The 20,914-nt window shown below is 40.3% G+C and overlaps 1 protein-coding gene across 1 annotated transcript in view; it reads left to right on the top strand.

Moving 5' to 3' along the window:
- Nucleotides 1-20,914, top strand: part of LOC109478724 (rho-related GTP-binding protein RhoN-like) — a 46,898-nt gene that overhangs the window by 5,769 nt on the left and 20,215 nt on the right. The window contains exon 2 of the mRNA XM_019780438.1: nt 2,983-3,070. Within this exon, the coding sequence (XP_019635997.1) occupies nt 2,983-3,070 (88 nt within the window). The remainder of the gene's footprint in view (nt 1-2,982; nt 3,071-20,914) is intronic.

Consider the following 20,914-nt stretch of genomic DNA (forward strand, 5'->3'; position numbering starts at 1 on the left):
GATTTTGGTGATTTGTTGGCATGTTTTTGGTTGAAAATGTGTTGCAACTTGACAATTTTTTTTCAAATAGCCGGCATTGGCTTTTCAAATAAGGGGCGTGATAAACAATGGTGTCAATGGGAAACGGTTTGGGTTTTCACAATTCTTTTCAATTAGCAGACTTTTTCTTATAAGCGTTTTGCAATTAACTGGCTGCCACTGTATTACCTGGATGTCTAACCTTCATCATATGACTGGAAAACTAGGATTAATACTTTGAATCATTTTTTTTTTCAAGTATTGCGGCAAGTTGTAAAATTGATGACAGAATTGGAAACATGATAACATTAAGTACAACCAAGATGATAGATGACTATTACTGCATTTGGAAGGAAAGAAGTCGTCAGCCAATTCCTGACCCACCCCCCAAAAAATTCCCACCATTTTCCCCCAGTTGTTGACACAGATGAAGGTACAATTTGATTGTGTTTACATACCCAGTGTTCGAAATACCTGTCTGCAGTCAGCAATCTGCAGATAGATTTTCAAGATTGCAGAAGAAAAATTTATACAATCTGCAATTTTGCAGAAGGAAAAATAGACTCCAGATTCAATAGTTTTCAATTTAGCAAACTAGCACTCTCGGGTCCCATCAAGAACAGACAACACTTGAACTCCTTTTCTGAAACAACAGGAGGTTCTTCACTAATTAGCCTGGATGCCAGACCCAAAGTACACTGGACACAAAATATCTCAGTGTCACACTGAGATATTTTGTGTCCAGTGTGCTTTGGGTCTGGCATCCAGGCTATCACTAATTTGCATCATCCTTGTCTTGACTTGCCTATCTTTTGTTTCCTGTTTGACTTCCAAAAATTTGTCTTCACTAATTTGCATATCAATCAATAGTTTTTGCTTATAAACCTGCAGTTCTCCTTCAGTCTCTTAGTGTCACTGATGAAAGGTAGTAGTCTGACCGTTTTAGGTAGCACCAAAATTATATACAGCTACTTGAGTAACTGTTTTTGTGTGTCTTTTATTAGTTTGTTTTAGTATGTTTTTGCAGAAAGTATTTCCAAATTGCAGAACAAAATTTTGACTCTTCTGCAATATTGCAGAGCACTGAAAAAAAGTATTTCGACCACTGATACCTAATGATGAATTGCTTTCCTGAAAGATAAGTGTCTATCATAAACATCTGGATGACATTTGTCAGTCCCATCTCAGTATATCAAGTTTCTGTAGATACTGAAGCTATATTATAAAGGCATAAATTTTCCTCCACAAAACTCAGCCACCCATTTCGTCTCACTGTGTCAGTGTGTAACTAGAGAAGAGGAATGGAGTTAATTTCTAAGCAGATGTTAGGAGGAAAGATCATAATGATTTCTGACAGCCGGGCCTTTCCCACAGCTGGTTACCAGTTCGAAAAATGGAGCTGAGTCAAGAAATGTTAGGATCTTCCTCCCCATTATTTGGTTGGAGATTAGGATGGAGTATGCTGCGCCTGGTTTCATCCTGTAACCAAGGCTCAGGCCGCTGCATCTAAGGGCTGCTTTGCATTTTTGGAGTTCCCAGTAGCTTGACTGATGTCTGGGATTTAGTTGTGGGCTGTGCGAACTTTGTAGCTTGTTTCTTTATGATAAAGAAAAAGCAGAGATAGGATAAAAGGTTGAGATAACTCCACCCATACGTAAAGGGTTTGTGATAAAGGCCTTATAAACCTTCTTTTTCGTCCAAGGCTTGAATGCAATGATGTGTCTTGTCTCTGTGTTAAAAAATGGCTAAAGTTGAAGGAAAAACATTGGTGTGGATGTTAGAGAATGCCCAGCATTTTTGAGATTATTGGAGACATGTGAGGAGGAAGTGGTTGGTTGGTGTTCCGGAGGAGACAGGAGTTCCTGGGAGGTTCTGGAACAGATGGACCCCCCCCCCACCGAGGGCGTGAAGGGGGTTTCGTGCATCTCAAATCTCAGCAGCAGTGCCCTGGCTTAGATTCAAGACTCCTAAAGCACCTGTCTGTGAAGTATCGAGACGGGATTGTCATGATTGAGGATGGCCCGGCTGCGGTGAAATTCTACATCCCACTTGAGCCTGCATGGAGAATCCCAGGATTCCCTTTTTGCTCTGAATCGGTGCCAAAATAGGGGCCGTTCCAAGACGTAATATTAGTAAGAACGAAGGGAGGGCAAGGGGGCAACTCAGAACAAACTGGAAATGATTGCGTCTGAATATTGCAGGATAAAGATAGACTACATGAATTTTTATCTGTTTGCATCTAGTCAATCACATTGCAAATCCTACATTATTAGATTACAGTAAAAACTATCCCCAAAAGAATGGTATACTAAAATTTCATTTCGCTTTTCTGTTATACCTTGCTTGACCCGGACCACATCCTGGACTACATACTTGTTTATACAGGGAAGAGGCTTGTGAGGTTGTTGTAATAACTACCAGGACAGGGGAATGTCAGGGGCAACTGTTAGGCACCACTTCCGAGAGGGGTCGGCCTTGGGCCAGGCCCACCCATGTTTGATTAGGTTTAGAAGAAAAGAAACCCTGGTGTCTTGGAGATTGGAAGGCATCCGAGTCCTGACAAGGAGACTTAACACACTCTGACTACAAGGAATAGTGGAAGCTTTGTTTCTTGTCTCAGGATATAAGCAAGAATTCTTGAGAATAATAAGTTTTTGATACATACATTGTGCATTCATGAAGGAAGGAACTGAATGAAGGAATGAATGAAATAGCTGAAGGAAAAAAATAAAAGTGAATAAATGAAAGGAATTTTTAGCTGTTGTTGTTGACTATTGTGGGCAAAAATTAGGCTGGTGATATTCAGATACTAATCATATTAAATGCTACTTTATATAGACTCATAGTACTAGTAGCAAGGTAATTCAGTAACATTACACATACGATGGATTTCTATTGAATTACATCTTGCAGCAGTACTTTATTGAACAGTTTCTGATACAGACACTGTTTTCTGTTCTTCAGGAGTATGTCCCGACAGTGTTCGAGAACTACAAGGCAGGATTCGAGGTGGAGAAACAGAGAGTAGAGCTGAGTTTATGGGACACATCAGGTGAGCTAATCTCTCTCTAGTCCCATCTTACCAACCACACAACACCAATCAATATGTCTGGCACCCCAGACAATGCCTGCTTAATTACATTTTCTCCCCAGAAGGTAGGGTTTAGGTGTCGGTGTCCCGACTGGTTCCAGTTCTATTTGCCGAGGGTCGATAAACCACTAGGTGCACTAGTTTCCATAATTAACCCCCCTTTCAGAACGGTTTAGCTGACAGATATGAGACATTGCCTGGAGTTCTGGGTTAACGATTTTAAATCACTTCCCCTAACCTGATTTTCGCCAGGGTTTTCGTGACGTGTCACTGTTTAATGGTGTTATCGTTGTTCCGCACTGTGAACCAACACAAGGTCGCACCTCCGGGTGTGGCAGAATATTAATATTTGTTGTCATAATATGAACAAAACAGGAGGAAACCTTGTCTACCTCCAATATTGAAACAATGACTTCAAAGCAATTCAAACAAAGTCTTGCAGATTGCATGATTAGAATGGAATTTTATTATATTTTCAACTTGTTTTATCACTCTGAAAATGTGAACAGCTGAAATATTGTAGGGAAGGGCTAAAATTCATTCTTGCAAACTCATTTGAAGTTGAGTCATCACGTAGAACAAGTTTACAACCAAGTGCAAGTTTACAAGTGTAGGTATAATTATTGATTACTTTTACGGGCTGTGTGGGTAAAATCTTAGCATTGCTGCAGGCGAGAACAGAGAAATATGCGTCAGGACTGATCTTTGTGCAGGCGTATTGATACAAGGTTGACTTTGGTCGTGCCCTTTTATGCAAATAGACACAAGACAAAGAATAGAGGCAAGTTTGCTGATTCACCACTGTTGCCCACGGGCAAACACTTTGTTATGTAGGCCTGAGCAGACAGAGTCACTCATAAACAATGGTTTTATTTGAAAACTTGTATAGTGCACTATTCTGTCTGTCTTTACAGACAAGGCAACCGTTACACAATTGATTTTTACGTACAGGAAAAGCCATGAGTTGTGGCTAAACATAGGATGTACGTATAGGAAGTGCAGACACTGTACACTAGATGCGTGCAAGGAAGCTCGCGTAATTACACTGTAGTCTCCTTCTGAATAGAAAGGGGACAGGTGAATATGTAAGGCATGTTGACATAACATTGCGCCAACAATAACGCAGGGGTGTCTTCCCTGTCACAACCAACACTACTCGTAACACCAAGAAGTGTTGGTGCAAAAGTGGTGTCATTGATGCTTAGTAGCCTGGGTGCCAGTTCCTCAGCTCCAGGGCGAACATACCCCCCAAAATTTATATGTCAGCCCCCATCAGTTAGATCTTGATCCACATACACATGATGGCTAACTCAAGAGCTGGCTAACACTGGGCTTAGCATGCTATGAGTCTGGCATCCAGTAACTCTGGGGCTGGCTATTTCTCGGCCTTGCGTGCTGTGAGTCTGAATCCAGGCTATAACTACTGCTGGCATGTTATTCCTGACCTGCAGGTTACCATCCCACAAGAACAACAGCCGTATTGTTGTAATCTGCAGGGAAACAACAACAAAAACGACCTGTAGATTATACAGATGACCTTTCGCATTGTTATTGTTTCGCGAGGGAAGATTCTGCGCAGGGTTCCCATGCAGGGCTCGAAACTAGCTGTACATGTTTGAATTTTGTTTCCTTCCTCGTAACGTTGCATACTTGTGCGTAAGTCAAATGCATGATTTTAACTAGTCCTTTGAGTTGTAAAGCCTAAAAAGTGAGATATCCTCCCAAGCCTTAAGATTTTATTTTATTAATTGGTTTCTTCATGTGTTTTTCCACAGAAAAGAACAGAAAAATCTTTTGTGTTTATTTGACAATTAGATTACAATGTATTCTTTTTATCATTGTTTCATATGTCCGAACACTACAAACTGTGATCCACCTATTACTATACTATAGTATTAGAATGTATCAAAGACTTATCTGAAGTATGTGCATGTTGTTAACAGTTGGTTTCCTGGGTTAATGTGGTTGATTGTGCATTGATAGAAATCTACACGTGGAGGTGCGCAAGGCTCGGAGCTCTGATAGTTGATCAGTATGCACGAGTAGGTATGACTATGAATGGCCCCGGTGTGGTGACTGGTGGGGCAGGTAGGGGATCCCATCAAAGCTGGCTGCCGGTTCTGTCCTGTTGTGTCGCCCCAGGGCGGCCAGGATGTCTCGCATTCCCCCCTCATCCATACAACAGGGTTCTAGCCAGCTCAATTTTTTTTCCATCAGCCCAGGTTCATGATCGGACCTGGTGGGAGAGTGCTCGCAATCTAGGGGGAGGCCTGGAGCAAATTTAGGATTTTCAATTCCTTAAAATCGCAATTTCCCACATTTTGAGAGGCAAATCATGAGGTTTAGAGCGGTTGTTGGTACATGGTGGTGCTTTGGATGTTTTTAGATTTTTCCCAAGATTTTTCTCAATTTTGTCCATCAAGGTTGACGGATTGGTTTAAGATTTTTTTTCCCATCACACGCCACAAAGTTCCTGCAATTGACAGAAAAACAGGTGCTGGCTAGAGCCCTGCTATACTCTCACTCACTATTATATATACACAGGCATGTTTGTGTTTGTTTGGAGTTTGGTGTAACTGTTGGACCAAAGAAACTTTACACACACAAAGAGACAAAGAGAAAGTAAATCAATCATTGAAACTAGATGAAGCGATAAAAACACTGTAAATCGCAAAACTTTTGCCCCTAACTGCTACTAGTATTATAGAATAGCCCACATAAGCTGCTATGGGAAAGTTATTACCTTTCTACGAATGAATTATGTTTACTCATTAAAGCATTCAAATTCAGAACGTAAATTCTTAGCTGTCTACAGATGTTACTCATGAATTATGTTCACTCAAAATAGTCAAATACCATTCGTATTCAGACTGTTGTCTTGGATCTAGAATGAGCCAGTGACTTCTGTAAGGTACTGTAAATCACGATTTTATACTTGATACTTTTATTTTTGCAGCTTCTTCTGTACCACAAACTTATCATTATCGTGAACAAATAATTCACCAATTCTCTTTTTTCTGCACCTGCTGCCAACAAGATCGTATAGTTCTGCAAACATGCCAATTTTTCTCAGACCATAAAATTTTGCCAACGCGAACATAAAAGAGCTGATTGTCAAATAAATGGTCCTGGTAGGAACTTTGTGGTCAACCCTCCAAACATCTGCTTGGAGATTACAAGAACAAGCAACAATGTACCAGCCCTTGCTGAGAAGAATCTCTGAGCATTACTTACTGTTCTGGCGGGGAATCTTAGAGCCTTGGGTAACAGATTGTTCAATTTCCTGCTGGAAATGTCTCCCCATCCTTTATCATAGCCATTATCTATCAACCAGTCATTTGATGATGTAGGCCATATCCCCCAAGGCTCGGGGTAAGAGTAATAATTATGTGTACTGCTGCTTTCTGATTACAGGTGCTGTACTCGGAAAGGAAAGAGCACAATAAATATACCTAATCCATGTAATGTGTCAACTTCTCGCGTTTGTGCATCGTTGAAGAATGCCTTTGGAAGAGGACATTTCAGTTCTACTGGGGTAGAACCGTACTGCATTTCCTGAAAGCTCTTGAAACACAAGTTTAGATGGAAATTGTGTGTTCCTAAGAATGCAAGATAGTTTACTGTCATTGGAGATCAATTAACAAAATTATGCGGGTTTAAGTTACAATCTTATTACAAATTATAAGAAATTTAGGAAAGACACAAGAAACTGAGACTCTTCAACACGATTTTAACTCGGAAACTTTGGGGAATTCTGTATTGTAACTGAACGAAGCAGAAGCACGAGTAGTTAGGTGTTTCCAAAGAACATGTTACTATTGTTAGTGCACATCCAGGTTAGTGTACTGCCGGGTCATGGGGGCAGCGACACTCGATGTTTCCTATTGGGGATGGCCAATGTTGTTGTTCGTCCGTCGTAGTCGACGATGACCAATGAACATCACATCAGGTCTTGTGTGTCCGGCTGTGGCTCACAAGTCCTATACGGGCTCTGAAGGTTCTGCCACAGGTCGGGCACAGGTGGGTTTCTGGAGTCCGGGATGTGGGGGCAGCTCTGGAAGCGCGTTTCCTCACGGCTTCTGCGATCCTGGTTTGCTCGTATAGAGTAGCACCGCTGCTGATGTGGCTGCGCCAGGCAGCACGGTTTTGGGCTGCTGATTCCCAGGTAGATGTATCTATCTTGAAACTTTTAAGAGTTGTTTTCAGTGTGTCCTTAAAGCGCTTTTTCTGTCCTCCTACTGAGCGCTTGCCTTCTACCAGTTCACTGTACAGAAGTCTCTTCGGTAGCCGTGTGTCAGGCATCCTTACCAGGTGGCCTGCCCATCTGACTTGGGCTCTCCTCAGCAGTGTGTGGATGCTTGGCAGATCGGCCCGCTGGAGGATCTCTGTGTCTGGGACTTTGTCTTGCCAAGTGATCTTCATGAGTCTTTTCAGGCAGTTTATGTGAAAGCGATTGAGCTTTCTGGCATGACGTGCGTAGATCGTCCATGTTTCGCAGGCGTACAGTAGTGATGGCAGTACAACTGCCCTGTACACTTTTAACTTCGTGCTCAGTCTAATGCCTCTCCTCTCCGACACTGAGGCTCGCAGACGTCCGAAGGAGGAGCTTGCCAGAGCGACCCGTGCGTCAACCTCATCGTCTATGTTTACAGACCTGGAGAGTGTGCTGCCGAGGTACTTGAATTTTGCAACTGCCTTTAGTGATTCCCCATTTACAGTAATGACAGGATCCACGTACGGCTTATGCGGTGCAGGTTGGTACAGGACCTCTGTTTTCTTAGTGCTTATCGTGAGACCAAAGTTGTCAGCAGCAGAAGAAAAGCGATCCATACTCTGTTGCATCAAGTCCTCTGAGGCAGCATTTAACGCACTGTCGTCTGCAAACAGGAAGTCACGCACAGACGTCACCTTCACCTTCGTCTTGGCCTTTAGTCTCCTCAAGTTGAAGAGTCTGCCGTCAGTACGGTACCTGATTTTGATGCTTGTGGCATCATCCTCGCGGAAGGCATTAGACAGCATGGCAGTGAACATCATACTGAACAGCGTCGGTTTCCTATTGGGGATGGCCAATAAACAGCAAATAAAAGAGCGTGATGGTATACACACTGCGTTTTGTCACGCCGACTTCCAACATTGTCACACCTTTGTACTCAGATGTAACCAACCTCACAGGTTTGTTACGGCAGGAAGGATTGGATGTCTCCGCATCTTTGTACCACCCCTGTTTGCGTTCCCTCTGCCTTTGTTTGAGTTTCCGGGGCGTATAGAGACCTCCGGTAGCTGACTCTACGTCTGTTTACCGCCCAAGCTGTGACATGTGGGGCAAACATGGAAGGGGACTCTGCCGTGATGATCTCACGCAGGTGTCAAGTACAATATTGTAAGACCAGATAGTATTAATGTCTGAAACAAAGTAACATTGTCAGATCTGTTTTCCAATCGAATAGGCTTGAAGTCAAAGGAGAAAGGAGTTAATTATCAGGCAGTTTTGTCCGGCGTTTATATCATCAGGCAGTTTTGTCACATTTTCACTGTTGGTAATATTAAGTCTTATGATTAAAACTAAAAGGAGAGAGAAGAAACAGTAAAACCCCTGACTCCCAGGACGCCGGGATTTGAACCATCTTATGACACCAGCGCGCTATGTTCTTCTTGGGCTCTTGTCCTGCTGGACCTTCTACAGCTTCAGTCTCTGTCAGTCACTCTCCATGGTTCTGAAATGCTAACCATATCACCATAGTGTAAGGAACTGACAAAAAAAAACACTATCAAAATGTTTCATGAATGTTACACTAGAAGATTATACTATAGCGTACAAATATGCCTATAGTATATCATTGTTCAAGGCAGTTGACTGAAAAAAGCAGAATGACAAAGAAAATAATCACATAGAAAAGCACAATAACATACATGTATACATTCAAGACTAGAATTGTTTTTCACATGCTAACAATAGATGCCGGCACTTCGTTTTGTGCTGCACAATAACTGTTTGCTGGTGCCTTACTGTGAGTCCTGCTATGTTGAGTGTACAAACTCTACTAGAGGCTCCTAGAAAACACTTTGTAACACAAATCCTGAAGAGCACACTAAGTCGGGCCCTGACCTCACATGCCACCATGGTGTGAGGAAATACAAAAATACCATGAAAATGTGTCAAGACCGTGTCTACCTCTGGATTTGGTTGGAAAAGTAAATATTTTTATTGACAAGTGTGGTTTACAGCTATGGCTTCGGTGGACAGACGAGTGTTTGAGCTATCACTAGGGCAGCCTTGGACTACTGTAAGTTTTGAGCCACTCAAAGCAGAATCTCTTGCCATAACAATTGTTACTGACATTTACGTGAGACTGCAGTTCAGAAGCAATATCCAGAAAGGCTTCATCTTTTGTCTTAATGGTGCGTAAATTTTCAGGTAATGGACTGAAGTGTTGAGTTGAGTTCAAGCATGACATAGCGGCAGAGAGAAAATTGATTCACTGATGTTGTATTAAACATGACAAAGAGCAACGATGTGGATTTGTAGCCGCATCGTCGCCAGAAAAAACTTATAAGAATCTATAAAACAAATCACTGCACCGCCTATAGCCACCCAGTGCACAGCTGTATAACTTAATATGAAAGCGTGAGAAATCACTGTCCTTTGAGTCTTTTATCACTGGCACTGTAGTAATTCTTCTGTCACAGAGAGGCACTTATTGATGTAAAGATAGGAGCTACCAAGCGCTAATGGTGCAAGGGATGATGAACTAGCAGGGAGACTCTGACAACTGTAATGTCCCGATCACATGCTTGTACCACGTCTAATAGCATCATTATTCACAGAGAAGGTCACACCAAGTTGTACCCTTCTTTTGTCACATTTTAAACAGAGCAGAGAAGTATTTACAACTGCCACAATAAAGTTTTCCAACATTTTTATCGTATATCCTGAAAAGTCTCTACAAGCCCTAAGGAAAATACTATTTACGAATCCCAATTTCATGAATAACTGTATATATGGCCTCCAACCGATCGGTCAATATTGACCATGGTCAAATATTAATTTCACAAAACATTTCACAATACTGGAAGCATTCCAAGACAAACCAGTCATCTGTATGATAACATATTTACTGTAGAGAGTGTAGCAGTTTATCTATACTTTCATATTCTGGAGACCTCGTATGTCACTGAGCGCTCACTCACTTTATCTTTTCTGCTAATGGAATGCAATGACAATATTGATCGAGGAAAGAGGTCCTCAGAAACCATCCTTTAGACAAGTGTGTATGCTGACAGTGTACATAGCTATAATCACCAATCACTACAACACATTAGCTCTGGTGTGCGGCGTCATGTACTGTCATGTATGTGCATGTAATGAGGATGTCCCTAAAACTGGGTGTGAGCTCCGCTTGTCCGGTTATTGGACTCAAGCGTTTTTCCTCATTCCAGCATGCCATTTCATGGTAGGGCTGTTCTATTTTCCTCATTTGTTCCTCTGTTGTACCTCCGTTCTCCCTCGCCAATTCTGATTTCATTAAAAGAAAATTCCTCCGCCATAGGAGATCAATGTAAACCCGGGGTCCCATTCAAAAAAGTATGAAAGACCCCCACAAAGCTGAGGCAGTTTCCCGGAAAAATGGATTACAGGAATTCATTAGGGAGGGATGACACGATAACTGATGGTATTAATAAAGTTCTTTCTGCTTGTGCAAGCAATACTAGCTGGGTTACTTAGATCATATTTAGCTGTGAACCTTACACTGATATAGGTTTTTATACCTCATGAAATTAACATATTCTTCAGTAAATCGTTGTTGTAATGTGCAATGCATAAAATCCTAATAGTCAAGTCAACATTGTGTAACATTGTGCAACAGTTGCATCAGATACAATATATGGCAAATAACAATAACTATAAACTATTTCTACTAGCGTACTAATCTGACTTTATCATTCAATACATGTTTCAATACATGATGGAATACTACTAATATGATGCAGTCTGTTTAACTCAACCAATGCTTTTGTAACAATTCAGTGCCCTGCTGATATGGCATGACTAAATATGGGCGTCTTGTGAAATGTACCGGTTTCTGACCCTCCTACACTTGACTAACTGTGATTTTTTGAAGTTAGACTGAGCTGTCGCATGTAGGCAGGCCCAAAATATGTGAAAACTTTCTTTGAGCATCTTCAAAGCAAATGCTTTCTTTCCCCCATGTTAATCCCTGGCTGGTACTGTTTACTAATTAAACACTGGCATTCCACTGGTTGCTACCTATTTCAATATTTGTGATTGGAGATTGTACACCCGAATTGAGAAGTATACTCCGAGGCATGCTTGTATATTCACTTCTCTTTCTACATACAAAAGTGACAGGGAATTCTGACATTGCATTCGACATTTCTTATACATTGAAAGTCATAACTGGAAAATTAAAACTCATCTGGCACTTTATGGTATGAATGACATTAAATATGTCTGACACTTGGTGAATCCTGAAGCTCATATCATTTTATCATATTGCTTCAGTCATTTTTATACCTACTATATGGTTCCTCCTAATAAGGGCTAGAAATACACTGTATGTGGAAATACATCATAATTATGTCAAAAATGGCATGCACAATGTTCATATAATATTTGGCCAATGCTGTAATAGCAAGATCAATCATTTTAGGCACAAGTGCAAGGGAAGGAATTGTTCCTAAATTTAACTAAGTCATCTCAAGTTCTTGATATTTTTGCATCTCAGTTAGATAGTCAGCTACATTGTACTGTAAATTCTTTCTTAATTCTCTATTTCAGGTAAAAAAAGTACCCATAAAAACAATACATCTTAAAATAATACAAAACTTGCAGAAATTGCAGCCATTGTATTTGTTTCCTTTCCTCAATACGATCATCCGCATTCCTATGAAAAAAAAAAGGATACTTGAGGGGAAGATGGTTTAATATCCAGGAGCACAAAGAAATTCCTGGGCCTATAGGGGAGATTACGTGCTGTGCGTAACGGATGAATAACTGCATACCCCTACTCCCACTGGTGCTCCCAGCATGTCAATATTGTTCCTCAAATATCGTATTTGTTCAGTAATCGCGATTTTATTGCGAGTCAACCCAGTTGCCTGGTTACCGAGCAGAACGGGCGCTATTACAAACACTAACCTCAGCGGGACGCGGGGACGCAAACATCTATCGGATTATCCTTCAACCATTTCGATAAACTGCGTACTCCCGAGTTTGACAAATTACAGCAATTTTGTTTTTTTTGTTTTCCACAAGATTGGTTGTAAGCAGCCGATACAAATTGCATAGGGGTGCGTGAAATATTTAGCAATGCCAATTTCTGTGTATTTATTAGAAATTTTGACGTGACTCGCATGTGCAGATCATTTCAGACAAGATTTATAGATCCTCAGCGCATTCTCAGTCTTTCAGATCAAAATTTCATCACCTTGTCCTTTTGCCTCACTGGCTTAAAAGTTATTGTGCTAATTTATTATGTTAGGTCCTTTATTTGTCCTTACATGAAAACAGTATCGGAAAAGATAAAACTAGACTATGACTTTCACAAATTCATTTATCATGTAACAAAGTCTGCCAAACAAATAAAGACTTTGAATGTATATTTAACTCTTATATTTATTCAGATTACATTGCTTTGATCTACATGTATGTAGAATAATATAATTTGATATCATCTAAAATGCACGCTAATTGATGTAATCAATCATTAATTTTTTTCAAACAACTTGAAACTTTGCATAATGTGCTTCATGTGTCAAGTCAACTGGATCATTTGTCTCCTAAAAGCTCAATTGTTTACCTGCAAAATTTGCAGTACTAGATTACAATAACAAAAACAATTCTCTTGGCTCATCAACAATTACCATAGAGATGTAGAAGATTCCTTCGAGACCTTTTTCTTCTTATTACAAATACAGAAATTGGAAACCAGGATTTGCCCCTAGTGACGAATCATGCAATTTTTAGAAGGGTTGGTTTTCTTACTAATTGTTTCAGTAATCAGAGAAGACAGCTAGGCCTTTTTACCAGGGCCTGATATTTACAGATAACAGTGATCAATGAGGAAGCTAACAGGGTCTGTAAACATGTCATAAATTTTAAAGACAACCTCAAAGTTTACATAGTAGGATTTGGGCGTCCATAAAGCCACACCCGGATGCCTAACCCTATAACCAACATAAATTTGATGCTAAAAGTAGTAAAATGCTACCCCGTAAACATATGATTTGCCAGAAATAAGATTTCCTGAACATCTAACCTTCTTCTTGGTTGACTAGATTTTATTCTTAGCACTTGTAGTGGCCCTCCAAAAGGAGATACCCAGCAGAGAACTCGACTAGTAGAGACTACGTATACATGACTGTATTTTATGTTAAATACTAGGAAATGTTAGAACTTAGAAGCCGCTGATCAAAAAAGGAATGGCACTTCACATACTGTGCATTGATGGACTCCCAGAAATCAGAGCACCCACAATCAGGCGGTGGATCTATTTTATCGAACAACTTAGCCCCAATCAATGCTAATCAGCCAGCCTTGCTGCTGGGGATTACTTCCAAAGGCCAGTTCCACCATAAAAAGAAGATTTGAAGAGCACTGAAGCAAGATGGCCATTTTTACATCTTTCAGTGTCCTTTTTTTGTAGTTTTTTCAACTGTGTGCAACTGCAGGGGTGTCCAATATATTTTTGTCAGAACGTCAACACCGCCAAAGTTGCATGAATTTACAAATTAAATGTATTTGTATATGTTGGGTATGCCAGAAATAGCATTTCATAGACTCATGAGTTTGAAAATTTTCCAGAAAAGCACTCTGAACCTCCTTTGGTTTTCCTCCACCACAATGATCACTGCACGACGGTACAATTTGGCAAGAATATTAATTAGGGATGGCAAAGTCCTAAATCAGGAGATACATTGCAATAAAAAGTTTCATTTTGAACAGTTTATGCTTTTTCAAAGCTGCCAGAAAAAAAGTTTCATCTTTCAAATCTAGTCTTTCTTATTATCACCGAATACCAATCATAAGTTGTAAAATGGCCACCATATTAAAGTAAAAACTTAATTTAAAGTTCTCGTAGGTTGTAGGGGAAACGATAAATCAGGATGGTACTCCGTATCCTGGCGTTATTGTGCTTCGCGGGAATCCGTTTTGAATTTGATGGAAAAGGCTTTACCTAAGGGTCTCCCCAGGATGCAACTTCCCTGGCAGGCAGAGAAAGGGGTCAACGACCTGGGTTGCCCCTCACCTTGCTTGAGGTCTTGGTTGCTAGGCAGAGTCCTGTCTCCACGGAGATGGATTTGTTGCCCTCGCTGTAGGTGAATATGTGGGATATGTCAGCTAAAAGTACTTGCAAAGGTCTGAGCTCTATGTTGGTTTAGGTTGAGCTCCCAGCCTCTTCAGTTTAATGAAGAATGTCATGTCTGTAGCCAGGATTTTGAATGGGGGGTTCGTTCCACTGCTTGAGGGACCAACAAGCACAGTAGGCGCAAAGGTTCCTAGGGGGTCGGGGGGGGGGGGCATGCTCCCCCGGGAAATTTTGAAAAATGAGATAACTGAGATAAAAATCAGAGATAACTTTTTTCAATGACAAAGTAAGCCGTTTTTCCTATGATTCCAGCCTCGCTGGTAACACGAATGGAATCAGTCTATCTTGGACCTTAAGATAAAAAGTGGACCTTTGAGCCTTGTGGAGGGGGTTCCCGAACCCCCCCTGGCTATGGGCATGAATGTTTGGATTTTCTAAAAGATGCAGTGGCAAGAGAGATGCATTTTAATTAGAACAAGATGCCGGGATGTCTGTACGATTAATCCTTTGACGAAAAAACGGGAAAACATATAAATCAAGTGCAGAAATCATTCATCAACAGCCATTAAACTGGAGCCAAGGTTCCAACAGTCACTTGAAAGATCGATTAAGGTGTCACTGGTAGTTCATATTAAGCTGCTCCTGGTAATTGTTATAAACAAGAAAACTTCATAACCTTTTATTGTTTCAATCTACAATGCAGAACAACCTTTTCTAGTGGACAAATGAAAGTTGATTGAAACATGCACTTCATGATATGACTGAACTTTCGCCAAAAAAATTATGACCTCCAAGAATGTCATGGCCAAATTTGATCGTAAATGTTTCAAGTCACTTACACACGAATTCCAATTGAATGAATATTTTATTCCATACATTCAGACTTCCCAAAGAATCATTTCGAACGCGTTTAAATAATTGACCAAACTTGTACAGAAAATCACTAGACCTTGGAATGGAATGTTCTCTATTCAATCAGAATGACACAGGGCAGGACTGAATTCCCTCTGTCAAAGGATTTCTTTATCAAAGAGACTTTTTTTTGTGTTTGAGATTTCACTGCATATCATGGTAGTGTGAAATTGTGTTTCTTTTTCACAAAAACACCTGGATCAGAAGGCAATACATTCTGCTAATTCTGCACACAAAAAAAGTTCCTACAAAACAGGTTGACTGAAAAGAGTACCTCGGTGGGAGGTACCTCACTTGAGTACAGGAGAGCATTTTCCCAGGAAGGAACAATATGCTTACCAAGGAGTCCTCTCGTAAGGAATCCAGCTGAGAAAAATAGGGGATAAAAGCCTTCTGGTGGCTTACTGAGCAGATCTAGCCTCAGTGTGGGACCTCATTGTGATCACCTCAGTGCCTCTGACTGTGGTTTTAAATCTAAATCTATCAGCTTGCCTGAAAAGGGACACGGTTCGGTAGGAGATTTCATGCTAAGATTTCAGATCTTGGAGTAGTGATGCAAGATACTTGTCAAGCTGTGAATGGGAGTAAAAAGTTACTTGCCCAAACTTTATTTCTTGGTTGTTCCACACCAAAGAGTAAAAGGAAAGAACAACTTTGGAATCATGAATTGCCTTCTTGTAGTACAACAGTTGGGACAGTTAGACAACAACTTGTCTAATAGATGTGTATTTCTCAATTTCTTTTTCTGACAGAAACAAGGTATTTATTAGAAAATGTGAAATTTTACTGAAAAGAGGATTATATCGATCAGTTTCTTGGTGTTGTCCAGCAAGAAGAAAATTTAAGTTGCTGAAAGAAAGAAATGCAGACTTGTAAGCAAGGTTGAAAAGTTTGCTAACCAACTGCTTTGCTGCATAGCATACCCTCCTTTTTAACCCCCTTTGAATAGGATGGGTTGTCTGATAAATTTGTTCCCTACAACAAGGGACATGTCCTTGCCCATAACAAAACACTCCATGTGGTCCCTTGAGTCCACTTAGTGAAAATGGAAGTACATACCTCTCTTTACAGATTTAAATTTGATGTGTTGATAGACTGCAGAGGGAGGGGCAGTGGCTGTCATCATGGCTTCAGAGGAGGTGCATCACAATGGGACATTAGCTCAATTGGGTGTGAAACTGCTGAAAAGGCATTTGTATGTCCCCTCTAAGGAGATTCGCATAAATGTGACAGGAACAATCCAGTCAGCTCTCTTGATAACAGACGCTGAATTCCTCAGGAAATGTGCGGCATTGTGATTACAATTTCACGCAGGCCATCAAAAAGAAGTAATTGAATAAAAAATCAATTGACTCCTGTCTGAAAGAACTCCAACAATGGGTAACAAGGTGTGAAAGTTAGAAATACATAGCCCATTTTGCTCCTCAAAATCCTCCTCTTTTACACACACTCTTATACTACTTTTTTCAAATCGAGTCAAATCGTCAAATCGTTACAGGTGAAAAGTTACACCCAATATAATTTGGTTGTACAGTATATATAAAAATTAAGAAGAAAAGATTGAAGAGACTCAGAAAAGAAGTCTTCCACAGATGACCACAACAATTCCTTCAAATTATATGTTGATTTGTGTGTAGGTTGTCTATCTTCACTAACCAACCAACTAACCAGTCAACCATCCATTCCAACAATGAATTTATGAAAGACTTTTATTCTTAATCGCACATTTATGTTCTTATAAGCATACAGATCATGGAGACTGTGATATCTTGCTACAACTCTACAGACTAACGTCAACCACAATGTATAGGTTCAACCAACAATCTGGCCTTGTAACACCAGTGAGAACATGCCCTGCTTAGCCTGGGTGCCAGACCCACAGCACAGTAGGCTTAATGTTATCATTGCACACAGGATGACTTTGAGCCTAGTGTGCCGTGGGTCTGGCACCCAGGCTAACCCTGCTTGGCAAAGGCCAAGAGAGGATCATGTCTCCTGTGAGGTGAGGACAAGAGGGTCAGGGAAGATTTAACCTCAACATCTGTAGCTGACCCCTGGTATTTCCAAAAGTGTTCTTGAGAGATAGGGGGATTCTTCAGTGTGGAATGTGGAGCCTAAATGGTAACCACATGTTTTAACTAGAGTTCCCCGATCTCATACCTTCGCCAAATGATGTTAATCTTTATGACTAACAAAGTTTAGATTAGATTATTCCCCCCTGATTTAGGAAATAGGAACCTAATTTTCATGAATTATATCATTTTATCATAATCTCAACCAAAACACAGTCTTATATTAACAAAGAATGCATTCTAGCATTTCCTAATAAATTATGCAAATGAGGTCCTGATTTGAATAAATTATGTTTACCTCAATTTAACTTTCAAATACCACAAGTATGAAATTCCAGGCAGTTATCATTATATAATTATAAAATTTTCTCATTAATTATGCAAATTAAGTCATTATTAACATAATCAACATCTTCCTGTGTTTCTCTCGTTGTCAATTACCAATGTCACAAGCTTCAATTGTCCTATCATGGAATGCAGCTGATTTATAGAATTTCCCCATAAATTATGCAAGTTACATCCATATTTGCATAATTGTCACATAATTATATTAAGCATCACGTAAGCTACCTACATACCAAAAATCACGACGATCCGTCAACCGGTTCTTGAGTTATCCCCTTTTGAATATTTTCAAGAATTTATCCCTGCAGCTCCAGAGCAAGCCGCTAGGGGGCCTAAACTCACGTCACTTCTTTCCCAACACAAGAGCTACCTACCATCTAAATTTAATCACCATAGCATGTCTAGATCATGAGATATCAAAACCGGAAGTTCAGCTGCAGTACCATAACAAGCCGCTAGGGGGTCCAAAATCTAATCATTTTGAGGTCTCATCAAGACCTACCCACCTACCAAGTATCAAGACAATCCATCAAGGCCTTCTCAAGTTATCGTGTTTACAGACAGACAGACAGACAGACACACACACACACACACACATACACGAACGCCCCTGAAAACATAACCTTCTTGGCGAAGGTAATTAGCAGAAAAGGCTACAAGAGGGTGGTGGTGTCAGGATGGAAACAGTCCAGGCACAACTGGTCTCTTCACACCCCTGTATGTACATCCTGGGTCAGAAGTGATAACTGCCCCTCCCCTGGTATTCAATCTTCTCTGTCCTGGTGGTCTTCTTGTTGAAAACTGAACTGAAAAGAAGGTGTTGGTCAATGCCAATAGCAAAGCAGATTTTTGTAACACAAGACATATTGTTATATTGATGACTTTGAATATAATGTGTAATAATATGCCTATCACAAAGATAATAAGATTTGTGAATAGGTGAATAGGTGTAAAATTTCTGTACTGATAACCAACCTCCTTGTTATAAAATATTATCAACCCTGATAACAATTATTTGATAACCAGTCAATGCAAAGAAAATGTTGGCAAAGTTTTCATGGTTTGTTATTTCACTCACTCACTCACTATCCTGGTTTAGATTGTCAAATCTGTTGGTTGCCTATCCTGTTCCCGGGTATAGGATAAGCTTCTACTGTCAGTCCTGACATGTTAAATGTTGCTTATTTTCAGTAATAATACTTAGGTATGGTGGAAAGGTAAGAAATTAATGACACCTTTCTGTGAGAGATAAGAACTTGCCACTGCAGCGTCTTCAGCTCATAGCCGAATAATTACTACTTAGGAATCTGGTTAATTAAGTCTTTTATCTTCCCGAGAACAGGTAATTGTGGGTTCTGAGGGTAATGACCAGGTACTCTGAGCCACCGCAGACAACTCCTCATTCAAACAGACTCAGTAAAATCCTATAATTACGGACGGCCAGACATGGCTTCCTGTTGAAAACAAGCTGCTAAAGGTTTTTACGTGGGGACATTTGAGGCTAAACGGTCAACTACACAGTCAAGTGGTTTTGCATGTCTGTCTATAAAGTATTTGTGTTAAATATTATGACATATTAAAGCATGTGGTATCATAATTTCAGTGATATCCGTGAAAACTTGATGCACTGGTTGCGGTTGGAATATTCCCCAAAGGGATTTGACCCTTCCATTGTTTTTCTGTCAGGGCTGGTTAGAGCTATGCTTTATCATTTGCCCATGACACTATTAACGTTAGGTCAACATTGCAGCAAAATAGTAAACTTTCCTAGTCACATCATAGTTGTAGTCACACACTGAAACTCCTCAAAGTGCTTCCTGCCAGGCTTCAGGTTGAGATTTCATCAGAAAGAGCAAAATTATTGACTTTCTGTTGTGTATTCAAGTTTTTCTAGGTTGCTGCAGGTAGGGTAGAGTGGCCATGCCTGATCTTAGCATTTGATATCTGTTAGTGATAGCAGACCCCAAAAATACCATAGCTTGAGGCTTGAATGAAATAAAATTTTCATTTGTAACTTTTTGAGATATCTTACTCACCAAGCAACCAATCCACCAACTTTGTTCAAAGATAACTTTGCAGAGGTTACAACTGTTGTTCTGATGCATGGACTTTGCTCCAATTGCGAACTACGCACCAGAAAGGACAATCTTCGATAGTTACATGTATGGAACGCTCTTTGCGAACATAAATCCCACGGGCAATCTACGGGAACGCAAAGGATTCATCTGTCACCGGTATCGGACTCGGGGATATTGGTTGGGTAGAGAGGGAAGTGGGACATATTGATTTTTTACCCTCGTGACTTTGAAGAAAAGAAACGCTACCATACTTCCTCACAGATAAATTTGTTATTGAAGCTGTCGTCATTTTACCTAAGAAGTTGCGTCAATGTTATCTCTTAGTTGTCAAACAATAAGAAAGAAGAAATTGTTTGAAACTAGAAAACCTGTGAGCTAAGATAATTGTTGGATGAATATGAATCCTTGTTATCTGCTGTAAAAAAACACTCTAGAAAGACCCTCATGTGAGAGAGTTGAAAAGGACAATACAGCTCTTCGGGGCAGAATATGCTGCATTGTCAAGTTAGCATTACAATCTTGATCTATACTATTGAATTATTTCAAACCCTCGGGTTAGTTGTAGGGAGATGGATGGTATAGAAACTAATAGGCTGATATATTTGCAAAGTTGCCAAGTTGAAAGGTTTCCAAGACAGAAATGAATGGGAGGGTCTCAGTGTACAGTACATTAAACTGCTTGATCTGTTACAGATTACTTTTAATGTACATGTAAGAGTTAAAAGAAACAGTGTAGTTGCGACTGTGTATGTCAACCGAAATGTATTTGCCAAAAGTAATGCATAGAATTCTTTCAAGTCGCCATGTTGTGTGCTCCAGTTTTTCTCTTCTCTGGTACTGTCCTCAATACCACAGGATGCACATCGACTGCCCCCCCCACCGTGATTGGGAGTTAATGAATTGAGTTATAGCTACTGCTGCAATTTTAACACTAATTACCCGATGCAAGGCCAGCCCGTCTGTCTTCAACCGGACCGACTGTCGTTAGGCATGAGTTAGGGCAGCTGTGATCACCTGCGACAATCAAATAAGTCAGGGTCGTTGACTGAATGAGTTAATTAGGGCGCATAA

The sequence above is a fragment of the Branchiostoma belcheri genome, unplaced genomic scaffold, assembly GCF_001625305.1.
Source record: "Branchiostoma belcheri isolate BF01 breed outbred unplaced genomic scaffold, Haploidv18h27 scaffold45, whole genome shotgun sequence".
NCBI lineage: Eukaryota > Metazoa > Chordata > Leptocardii > Amphioxiformes > Branchiostomatidae > Branchiostoma > Branchiostoma belcheri.